The following is a 12738-nucleotide window of genomic DNA, read 5'->3' as shown; positions in this document are numbered from 1 at the left end:
TATATAATATTGTATTTGGTATTTTTCCGCGCACTCTTCGCACGCTTTTAAACGATGATATGAAACGATACGCGAAAAGTGCTTCTTTCTCTGACAGGTTTTTGACAGAATACGATCGGAATTTCCGGGTACCTTGAACAAGATCTTTCCCATAAAAGGTGACGTGGGTCTGTCAGAGCTAGGGCTCCAGCCCGAAGACAGGGATATGCTGATACAGAGAGTTAACATCGTGTTTCATAGTGCAGCTACCGTGCGTTTTGATGAGCCGCTGAAAATCGCCGTTAATTTGAACTTGGTGGGTACAGATCGTATGCTGGATTTGTGCAAGCGCATGACAAACCTTATTAGCGTTATTCACGTCAGCACGGCCTACTGTAATGCCGATCGACTGGAGATTGAAGAATCGATATACATGTAAGTTACATACATGTGATAGCTATATGAATAATATAGAACTCGGACATTTTTATACTGAGGACTACTTTATCATAGAGATCTGTTATTCCACGATATTGTCAACACTTTATTTAACACAGATAAAAAATATACTTATATACAAAATGACATACGTTGTCGACTGATAACATATTATTGTTTTTCAAACGAAATCGGGTAATCAGTATATATATATATATATTAGAGTTGAGGAAGTATTTTCACAAAAATAACTTGTTGCTGTTATCGTTTTGTTTTCTAAAAGTAACTCGTTATCGATACTTGCAGATGTTTGCTAATTGAATAGTTCAACAAAATGAGATCTACGATGATTATGGTTGACCACAACATGATCAAAAAGTTCACTTATACATGTATTATATGTATACAAAATAACGATAAAAATAAAGATTATATTCGTTATCGTTATCCAAAATATGTTACTATTAATATTACAAATAATAAAGAAATATAACGTCTTTATCTATTTGTTGAAAAAAAATAATCGTAACGGTAAAGCGTTATTTCCCAATCCTGCTACTTATCTCTAAATCTTTTCGAGTGAAATCTCACTCCAAAAGACTGAAAATTGAGTGATTCAGTTTTGAAAAAAGATTGAAAATATTTTCACTTTTAAACAATGAGTGGCAGATTTTCACTCTTTTAGGATCGTATTCATAGTCGTGATTCAACTTGAGATCCAATTCGAGCTAGGTTTGAATCAGTCTTTCATTTGAAAAACGCTTCTCAAACCACGATTTAATAAATCTAATCGGTTCAAACCGAGCTCGCCTGAAATGAGGATCGTGAATACGGACCTAAGAAAAATTTCACTCTTTTGAAGTAAAAATCACTTCAAGGAATAAAGTTTCACTTTAAAAAAAAGCAATGAGATTTTATTCCTTTGGAGTGAATCTCATTCCAAAAAAGTGAGTCTGCCATTCTTGTTTAACAGTGAAAGAGTTTTATTCCTTTTTTAAGACTAACTCAATTTCCACTCTAAGAGATGTAGATAGTACATATTCTGATAAATAAATAACAAAATGATAAAGAACAATAAAAAATTATTGTTAATTAATAGACTTTTAATCGATAAACGTTTGGTAAGTACTGGTAAAAAGCTTATTAGGCTTGCGGTTGATAATATGTTTAATTACCCATATGTTTTTCATACGTAAAAGAGGGTAAAATTGATCATGTTAATATTGACAAACACTTACGTTAAAGTAACAGAAATAGAAATGTGCAGGTCGTAGATACGAGTGAATCGTTTTTCTTCAAGAACATAGTGTCCGATAAGCAGATCGAACGAAAGAGGAACTTAATGACTAAGTTATAAGTGTATATATTCAGTAAGACAGCTATTTCTTGTTCGCAATTATGTTACAATACAATATTCACATTGCGAATATTTTTCATTATATACACAATGTAAATTGTATTTTATGCGACTCATTGTCAGATTGTTTTTCGATGCATTTAAAAACGCTCTTAAATTCGCTTCAAATTATCTGTAATCTATGATAATTTACGATTGTCGATAATAATCGTAACAATTCCACTCATAATTTTATATGAATCATATTACCTAAAGTTCGCGCGTTTAGGTGCGGTTGGATCTTTCGTTGTATCACATCTGAACGCGTAAACTTTAGCGGATATGATTCAATAACTTTAAAGTGCTTGTAATTAAAAAATTAAAGTCTTAATATTTCGGTATTAGATTAATAATTTTCATCTCAAAATGATCATCTCAGGAATCTATTCCCGTTATTACGGTATATTTACCAAACATCCTGTATAAATATACTAAAAAAAGTTCACTTGACTAAATTAGTTCAGTTTATTTTTTCTTTCATTGAAAAATATACGTATTTGAGTAAAATTATAATACATTTTATTTAAATACATTCTTCAACCAAAAAAATATAGATAAATTAACCTAATTAATCAAACTAACACCTTTCTTCTCAGTACATTAAGACGTGATAAAAAATGTTTTATTAACAACATTATTAACAGCCAGTAACAATATAATCTTCTTAATTTAAGAACAATATTAATGAATAACAGAAACAAATAACAAATAAATAAAAATAAATATTTTATTAAAACAAGAGTATACGTTTATTTCATTAATTGTTAAATTAATAAGGATTTAATCTTTCTTCCCTTGTATCATTGGCCTAGTTTCCATCGAGGATTTAATCCGGATCAGAATGTAAGAACCAACCAACTACAGTCGAATATTCCCCTGTTACAGTCGAACGACTGAATGCTTGACTGTAATTGGTTGGTTCTTACATTCTGATCCGGATTAAACCCTCGGTGGAAACTAGGCCATTAATTATAATTTTCGTCATATTCATATCTCTGTTTCTTTCCTCTTAATAAGTTATAATCGCACGTACGCTTTTATTCATTTTATCGTACTCTCATCAATAAGATTATTTTTAATTAGACTACAGCTGTTAACAAATGTTGTTAATATATCTTTTTTTTTCATATACGGTATACATATACGGTATACAGTATTAAAAATAAAATTTTGTCTTTAATTCTGATGCGAATTACGGATCGTTTAAATTTCTAAAGTGTGCTTGATAATATGTGGCTAATATTACAGCACGGAGATGAAGCCGCACACGGTGATCGATATGTGCGAAAATTTGGACAATGAAACATTAAAAATAATAGAGAAGAAATTAATCGGCAAACATCCGAATACGTATACGTTGACGAAAGGTTTGGCGGAGCAGATCATAGTGTCTAAAGGAAGCGGTTTACCAATCGCTATTGTACGACCAAGTATAGTCTGTGCCGCGTATCAAGAACCATTTCCAGGATGGATAGATAATACTTGCGGTATTACAGGTACGATAGTTAACTAATTGTAAGCTCAAATCTTCATTTGGAAATCAGATACCAAAACTATGTTTAATTTTAGGAATTAAGTCGATCATAAACTTTTTAATGGTAAAAATAAAAATGAGGACCCTCCCCCAATGACTTTGACTTTGATATATGTTGTCAAGATCATGATCCTGAGTGACTTTAAAGAAGTTTTAACTATCGGTCGTTACTCGTTAAAAAGTTATTGACAAAAAAGTTTAAAAAATAACGTCTTATTTCTGCACATACAATATTAAGAACTATCCCATATCTTTTCTCCTATTTACATAATAACTTTCATGAAGTAAGATCTAGCTAAGAGTATAAGTAGTATATTTTTCAAAATTATTTTCATTAATAAGTTTTTAACGAGTAATCCGATGATTAAAATTTCTTCAAGGTCATTCAAGGTCATGACAACATATATCAAAGTCAAAGTTATTAAGGGAAGCTCTCTTCATTTTTGTCATTTAAAATATATATATATATATATATATATATATATATAATTACAAGTAAATATTTTTTTATATTAATATATATTTCTTTTTGAGATTAAGAAATGAGATTAAGAAATTAGTTATACCTAATTGAATAATTTTAAACTGATAAAGAACACGAACTATAGCATATTTTTTAGCATACATGTGTTATGTTTTATTATTTAATAGGTATATTGACAGAGATTAGTAGAGGTACTGTTAGAAGTATTATGTGTAACGCAAATTTAGTGGTAGACGTTGTACCTGTCGATTTTGTTGTCAATGCGTTGATTTGCGCATCTTGGCATAATTTTGCGCAACATACTGATACAATAAGGATTTACAATTGTATCAGCAGCGCAGTTCATCCGATTACGTGAGTATACAGCAATAAACATAGTATGAAAAGCAACAATAGTATAGTAAAATAATTAAACGAATGCTCGTGCATGCGCGCAGAAATGACGATTAGAAAGTTGAAATTAAATAGAGAAAAAGCTAAAATTATGTCCAATATAAATACCATAGCACCTTTTAATATCTCTGCTATTAAGTGACGAATTATAGTGATAAATTATTTATTCAGTGGCTCGCTGTTATATCATGACGTTAATATGCCAATACACAATATATACTCATTTATTATGATGCATTTTTAATTTTTAAACGCTTTCAAGCATTTCGAAACGTTAATTTTTAAGATACACTTTAGCATTTTATTACATATTTCCTTATTCTTCTTAAACTTAAACTTAAGCATATTATCACGTGAAATTATGCATATATACATACTTGAATATGTCATTTATTATTTGACATTTTATTTAACTGTATGCATTTCGAGTTATGCAAAGTTAAACAATAATATAGCATTTTGCTGCCGAGTCTCCTAAGCATATTATACGTAATAATGTTCTTATTTTAATAAAATGTTATTTGTTTAATTAATATCCAAGTTAGTATAAAAAAAGAGAAATTTTCTAAGAATTAATAAAAATTCTAAAAAATTATTTGAAGGATTGTAAGAAAAATTTTCACCAGCATCAGCTTTCAAAAACACTGCAAGAACCTTCGTTATTACTGTATTTTTTGTTGAATAGTGTATAATTTTATTAGGACACTATTATATTTAGTATGTGAATTCGATTCGATGCACTCGGTGCGCACATTAAAGTCGCCATATACAAACTGTTTTTACTGACGTAAAAATGTGTATTTAATGTAAATAGAAAAACAGATTAAACTATGAAATCCTCAATACATTTTATTGTGCTGTTAAGTAAAATTTGTATTTTTAATTGAAATATTAGCATTTTACACAGATTAAATCGGTGTACGACGGCTTTAATGTGCATTAGTACACATAAGTATGTCCAATCGAATTCGCTATTACTTTCTTGTTATATGTGTATATATATATATTGATTTTTATAGATGGGGCGAATTTGGATATCTCGCCATAAAACACGCTATAGAATCACCATCGAAATACGTGATGTGGTATCCGGATGTCACATTTAGGACAAACAAATTTATTCACACTATCATAGTGGCCACATTGCACTTTTTACCTGCATTCATCGTAGATCTGATATTAAGGGTCCAAGGTTATAAACCTATGTAAGTATATCTTCTCTTAATCATGTGGAAATTTGATTAAATAACAATAAATGTGCTGTTTCCTTTCAGAATGATGAAAATCACAAAACGATTTCAACGTGCCGCTAAAACCGGAGAATTCTTCGCGACGAACGAGTGGAAATTTCATGCAAATAACATGATGAAACTGGTAAACTTTGTAAAAACATCGGAAGAGTGTAGCAACTTTGACGTGGATATTAGAAACGTAGATTGGGACATGTACTTACATCAATACATATTAGGAATACGAAAGTATATTTTGAAAGACAACCTAGACACGTTAAGTAACGCCAAAAATCGATTATTGAGGTAAGTTCACTTTCATACCTTATCAATTTCTATTCAGGCTCACAACATACTGTGAGGAATAAATCGATGGTATCGATGTGTTACAGGTTATATTGGATGCATAAAGTTTCTAAAATACTTAGTATATTCATGTTATTAGGAATAATCAGATGCGTCGGTCGGTGATGTCATCGAGAGCTTAAATTGCGATTCGTGTGATTTGAGAAACGTTATAAAAATAGTAAGAAGAAATATCATGAGAAGAAGCTTACTGAAGAAGTGACTTACGCCTTATCTTGAATACTAAAATCTTCGTCAAGTACTAATATACTAATTAATCAGATATTGACGGAAGGAAGAAGAATATTTGGAAAAATATTAAATATAGAATTCTACAAATCTAAAAACACGATAGTGGCTCGGCCAAGCGCAGCGACACTGTCGTGGTATTATAGACTTGGCCATGAGTATGTATAAAGCATCCTCTTGAAAAGAGCAATAAATAAAAGTCACAAAAAAACTAACAATATTAATAAAATATAAATTATACAAAAACTGTATTGTATATAAATTAACAAAATATAAATTGTCATAAAAATATAAATATTTTTCAATAAAACTATTTTTTCATTTTTTGTTTAATAAAGGACGTTTATATCAATTTAGGTATCTTATACTTATGACCAAGGCTATATTAAAACTTTCGTTTAATATATAGGTTCATACTTTTCACAATTCTGAATTAGACTTCGCAGGGCTGTTTCGACCTCCTAACATACGATTGACACATGCATAAAAAATATATTTCCATTTTCAGCTGATCTATTGATATGTTCAAAGTGCCATCAGGTGACAGAGTTAGAAACAAGGACTTGCAAACTCTTCTTTGTAAATCTACATAGAAATATCTCTTCTGCCAATCATTTATCATGTTATTGCATAAAGGAATAGTAACGTACTTTGAACAATTGCAAAATATTTTTAAGTATGAGAGAAGTGAAAAAAAGTCGTCGAGAGATTCCTTATTAAATAATTACTATGTTTTGTATCTCGTTTAAATTATCCAATCTTTTGAATCTCGGTGTTAAAATATTAAGGTAAAATCATATTTCCGCTCATAAATCAAACCTAGCTAACGCTATTCATAGAAAGTTCGATTCGTATTCCCAATGTAATGTCCGAATATTCCGGCAGAGGGAAAGAATTGTCACAGAATATATAAATGTCGATGAAATGTTCAGAATATTGTATGAATACTCCTTGTACCTACATATTACGAAAATCGCGAGCAAGCGAGCAATACATATTCTCCGACTCCGTGGACAGCACTTACTCATTAATAATAAAAATTTGGAAAAGAATATAAGAAGCGCAGTATTTCGCCTGTAAAGTAAATCCCAAAATTGGATTCCAAGATGAAAGTGTGGAGTATGTTTTTCAAAGCAAAATTTTGTTTAAAAATTGATTCAGGGACGACTGAATCTGAAATTTCTGGAAAAATTAAAATTTTGCGGAATATTTATGGAACATTCACGGAATATGTAACGATATATGTATAAATGAAATTTTTAATCGATATTTGAATGTTGCTTTTATAATACATTCCGTAAATATTTCGGAATATTCCGGAATATTCTTAGAATGTTTTTGAGGGATTTTAGGAACCTTTTATAAATATTTCAGGAATATTAGCGTTAGCTAGAATATATCGAGCGTATTATATGCATGTACGAAATAAACTAGTACAATTCGAGCAACCGAAATTTGCATAGTTCAATATGAATAACTAAAATTTTAAATGTAATAATATACTTTCGAAGACTGACTTTAATCAAATATTCTAAAAACAGAAAACAAAGGATAATACGAAATATAAAAAACAAAGGACCTATACTGTTGCCTTATAGTGAGTTGCGTTATTATGAAAATCGAAACAAAATTATTTTTGCTAATCCAGATTTAATATTTTAATGATTAATTAAACCAATCATATTTATATCACTATTTGGAATAAATAAAGATAAATTTGTTCGTAATAAAAAAGAACAAGCAGAATATTTTTAGATACTTTTGAATCATATGAAAAATGAGATTATCGTTTATCCTCTTGTAAACGAGAAATTAATATACTCTTTTCATCAAGAGAAGAAAAGTATTATATCACTTCACGTGGTTTACGCAGTTCGTGATCACGTAGGCTGTGGAGGAGAATCCAGTACCACCATTCAGTACTGTATGCGTTATTGGATACGTTTTATTTAACGTTCGTAACGCTCGCAAGCATAATTCAATCCGTTGTCGTTAAATCTTAAACAAGAATAAAATGCATGTGTTGCAAACATTGTACGTAACGGCTAATTGTGAAACATTCAAAATAAAATTAAAGCGCCCGAGCTCCCTTGCCGGCTGCCAATGTCGAGCCTACAAATACCAGTAGAGAGGGTAAAATGGACGGTCCGTCTGCGCAAACCGAACGAAATACGTGGTAGTTCTCTGGTAGCATTACTGATAGTCCGTATAATTATTAGGTAAAATTGAAATAAAAATTTTAATTAATCGAAATATGATATTGCAAAAACATAACAATATCATAATTATTCTTACTCCTCAAGTCGAATATTTAATTTAATCGCATGTCAAGCGTGTGTTTCTGAGTATAAGCTTTCAAGTACCTAAATCACTTTCTCTGTTCGTAATAACATGTCGTAGATAAGTATGGACAAACTAATGAAATATATTCTTATTAAGCAATGTCAAAACTATATGTTTTTATATACATTAAAAAAAAATATATATATATATATATATATATATATATATATATATATTGTATATTGTTACCATGTATTTAAAAACTTGTACAAGACTTATAATTACATATATAAAACATATTTGTAATTAACATCTGACTATTTCGTTTTTTTCATATATGTATTATTAAAATTTTTTAATTATTATGAATTCAGTGTTATCAATAAATAGTTGCTTAATAATCTATGTATAATATTTCAATTGTAAAAATGCACATCTATTAAAATATCTTTCCAAATTTTTAAAATTGAGGCTTGGAAATATCAGATGAATTTATACAATTAAAAAATAAGGTAGTTGGCCTAGTAATCGTCAACCAAAACGCTTGACTTTATATTTTTCAGATTGAAAAGTGAGTGACTGTTATTTTAGGTCATTTTAAATCAATTTTTTATGACGAATAAAAACTTCACTCTAAAATTCTTATACCTACTGCCGTTGTTGAGAAAATCCTTCGTAAAAATTAGAAGTCGCAAATGTACGAGTTATCGCCATGCCGCCATAACGGTTTGCCCAATAATCATCATGGGTATGTCCCACAAATCGCCGTACGTGTTTACAGCACAAAATACTAAAGAGATAAGATAATAAAAAGAGATCTTTTTCGAGTTGTCTTTTTGACAAAGTAAAAAAGTATCTAAAAGACGACGTTTTTAAATTGACATTGTTTTTAGATTGTCTTTTTAGCAAGACTAAAAGATGTCTATAACATTAATTTATATATATATATATATAAATTAATGTGTTTGAATCATTCTATCGCTCGTGTACGCGATAGTTACAGCAGAGAGCACAAAGTCGTCTAAAAGATAATTAAAAGACGACTAAATTGTTATAAAGATATCTTTAATGGAAGAATATAATCGACGAAAAAATGATTAAAAAACGACATATGTATATAAAATAATTTTACATTTTGTAATTTTTTATAAAATATATAATATATGTATATATAATATAATATATATATTTTTATAATTTTTTATATTTTATTTTTTTCAGAACTATCATTATTACAAATTTTCAATAAATATTAATAGCTGTTTCAATAAAAAAGAATTATAAAATTAGTTTTTATTCGAGTAGTGCCGATTTCTGTTCTAGATATACTAGATGGGGTGAAAAGTAACCTCCTTGACCGCCAGAATGCGCCACTACTGCAAAAAAGTTTATGGTGCCTTGTAGTCCGTTCATATTTAGGCAGACATGCCAAGTGGCAGTGCGATACTGCCCTTAGTTTTGTTTTGAGAGCTGATTGTTGTTGACGTGTTTGCGAAAACGATTTTCGTTCTCTCATAAAACATTATTTTTTGAGAGGCAAAACGGCGAAGGAAACAAAAGAAAAGTTGGATAAATATTATGTGGCTAATACTTCGTCAGATTACACCATCAAATATTGGTTTCGAGAGTTTCGTGGTGGCCGCAACTCCACTACCGATGAAGTCCGCAGCGGCAGGCCCTCCGATGCGGTTACCGAGGAAAATGTCAAAAAAATACATGAAATGGTGTTGGCTGACCGGAAAGTGAAGGTGCGCGAGCTAGCAGATGCTACAAAGATTAGTACTGAGCGAACACGCCATATTTTGGGCGAGATTCTGCATAAGAAAAAAATTTTTTTCATTCCCAAGGAGGTTACTTTTCACCCCACCTAGTAGGTACCAGTAATTATCGATACAGAAATGATCCAGTGATCGACATTCTTTATTTGCTTGCGTATCTATTTATTAACTCGACTATACCTATAACGATTACTGATCCGTAGAATGTCTAGATAATAATAACAATTATGTATCTAATTTTTTTATTTAGATTTTGGATACATTATTATTCAATTTAGAATTTTTTTCTGCCCACTTAGGTCGAGTCAATCAATAATATAATTACGAAATATGATTACTCGAACGACTATGTACTTCGGTGAACCAGTGCTTGCTCACTTAAAAAAAAACCTATGAAATTTGTATGAAACAATAATTTGTGATATTGTACATAAAACTGCGATCTCGATTTATAACTCGATTTACCTCAGGCAAGTTGCCAATACATACTCCAAAATCACACGAGATGTCAAACAATGTCTCTTAACCTCACAATAGTATTTATTCGAAATCACGCATCGACTCGATTGCTGTACATATTCGATTTAATCAATAGTGAATTTAATCAATAGGTATTTTTAACTTTAATAATTTTTTTTAAATTTTAAAATTTTTAATTATATTTCATTTTTTATATTACCCAGCAAACAAGAATGGGGATTGAAATGAATTGAAATGGATTCTCAGATTTTCGAAAATATTAATTCACGAATGTTAAAATGAATGCTTTTCAATCCTGCATTTTTATTCATTTATAGGAATTGCATGGAGCATATTCCTATGTCTTTCAATATAAAAATAATATTAGCTTTTTCTGTGTACACAAACACAATTGTGAATACTGTTCAATTCAAAACTTTGAATAGGAAATGCAGTTTTTCAATCCAATTGCATCCAATTGAGAATCTAATTGGATCTAATTGAATTCAATTAAATCCAAAAAAAGTATTCGCTATATTTTTTTTTATATACATGTATATATATATATATATATAAAATACGCATTCGGATAGAAAAAAATTTCAATCCATTTTAATCCATTCTCGTTTACTGGGTAATTATATATTTTAATATTTTATTAAATTTTATTATTAAAATTCTTAATTTATCCTTCAAAATTTTTAATTTTTTTCTATTTTTTTTATTTTTTACGTTTTATTTTTTTTATTAAAAATAATTATTTTTAATATTTTATTACGAGTTTCATAATGTATTATATATTACGAGTTTCGTAATGTATATTATGACTTTCATAATGTAATACAACATTGTAAAAATACTTCCTTGGAATCAATAAAAATATCAGCAAGCCTCACGAGCAACAGAAAGCGCTAAAATACGTCTTTAATACGTGAACTTGGCGATTACTGCTACCTCGACGATTTCTAGGCCAACTACCTTAAGCAATAAAAATGTATAACATTTTTATCGTTTCCCAAAAGAAAAAACGTTAATATTAGACTCGGAAGAAGTTTGTGAAAAATTATATTAGGTGTTGGAATTAATTCGTAGCGTTTTTTAATGAAAGAATGTTATTTATTTCACATGAGCATTAAAAAATAAATTAATGAAAGTACTTCCCATCACTTGTAAAACGCTACGAATTAATTCCAACACCTAATATTATGGAAGAAGATAAAACCAAATTCATTATACAAGGTGCGTCCCAAAATTTTCCCAACTTTTTCAATAGGGATAGGTCGGGTGGCGCCATCCGTGTGTTCGATTGTGCGTTTGAAAGGTACATCCCTAGCTGACTTCCAGTAAAAATTTCATGACATTTGGTTCAGTGGAAACGAAGTTATGGCGTCTCAAGTGTCAGTATGTTGTATACATCGGTACGAGAATGAACTTCGAACAAAGAGCCAATATTAAGTTTTGTTTTAAACTTGGTAAAACATTTACCGAAACCCATAATTTGATGAAACAAGTTTATGGTGATAATTGTGTAGCCCGTGCCAGTGTTTATGAGTGGTATACGCGATTCAAGAACGGTCGTGAGGACATAAATGACGACGCACATACAGGTCGCCCAAAATCGACAATTAACGAAAATTCCATCGAAGTTTTTATGATTCCAAGGGTATTGTGCACAAAGAATTCGTTCCAGCAGGCCAAACAGTTAATGCTGTATTCTATGTAAGCGTTTTGAAGCGTTTGGTGCACCGCATTCGTCGTATTCGGCCAGAATATCGCGAAGGAGGAAGTTGGCGCTTGTTACACGATAATGCGCCATCTCACCGTTCGACACTTGTCACTGATTTTTTGACTAAAAATCACATTTTAACAATCAACCATTCCCCGTATTCGCCTGATATGGCACCTTGTGACTTCTACCTATTCGGCAAAATGCATTTGTCCATGAAAGGAAAGCGGTATGTGGACGTAGAAGACATCCAAAGGGCTTGTACCACTATTCTGAAGGACGTGCCTTTGAACGACATAAAACACTCATTTGAAATGCTTTTAGATCGTGCCAAACGTTGTATTGAGTCCGACGGGGACTACTTTGAATAAACAATTTGAATTTGAAAAAAAAAGTAAACCGTTGTTATTTTATTTCAAAAGTTGGGAAAATTTTGGGACGCACC

General features: G+C 30.3%; 1 protein-coding gene across 16 annotated transcripts in view; it reads left to right on the top strand.

The window, feature by feature from the left end:
* Nucleotides 1-12692, top strand: part of LOC105149759 (putative fatty acyl-CoA reductase CG5065) — a 37128-nt gene extending 24436 nt beyond the window's left edge. For 15 of the 16 annotated variants that reach the window (XM_087408874.1, XM_087408889.1, XM_087408887.1 and 12 more), the window contains 6 exons: nt 98-414; nt 3062-3309; nt 3999-4185; nt 5244-5429; nt 5499-5759; nt 5846-12692. In XM_087408874.1, coding sequence (XP_087265000.1) covers nt 98-414; nt 3062-3309; nt 3999-4185; nt 5244-5429; nt 5499-5759; nt 5846-5924 — 1278 coding nt within the window. In that variant the 3' untranslated portion in view covers nt 5925-12692. The remainder of the gene's footprint in view (nt 1-97; nt 415-3061; nt 3310-3998; nt 4186-5243; nt 5430-5498; nt 5760-5845) is intronic. The other variant, XM_087408895.1, reaches the window with a different exon arrangement.
* The last annotated feature ends 46 nt before the right edge of the window (nt 12693-12738 follow it).

The sequence above is a fragment of the Acromyrmex echinatior genome, chromosome 1 (assembly GCF_024713525.1).
Source record: "Acromyrmex echinatior isolate Ae372 chromosome 1, ASM2471352v2, whole genome shotgun sequence".
Taxonomy (NCBI): domain Eukaryota; kingdom Metazoa; phylum Arthropoda; class Insecta; order Hymenoptera; family Formicidae; genus Acromyrmex; species Acromyrmex echinatior.
This window is presented reverse-complemented; position numbering and strand designations above follow the sequence as displayed.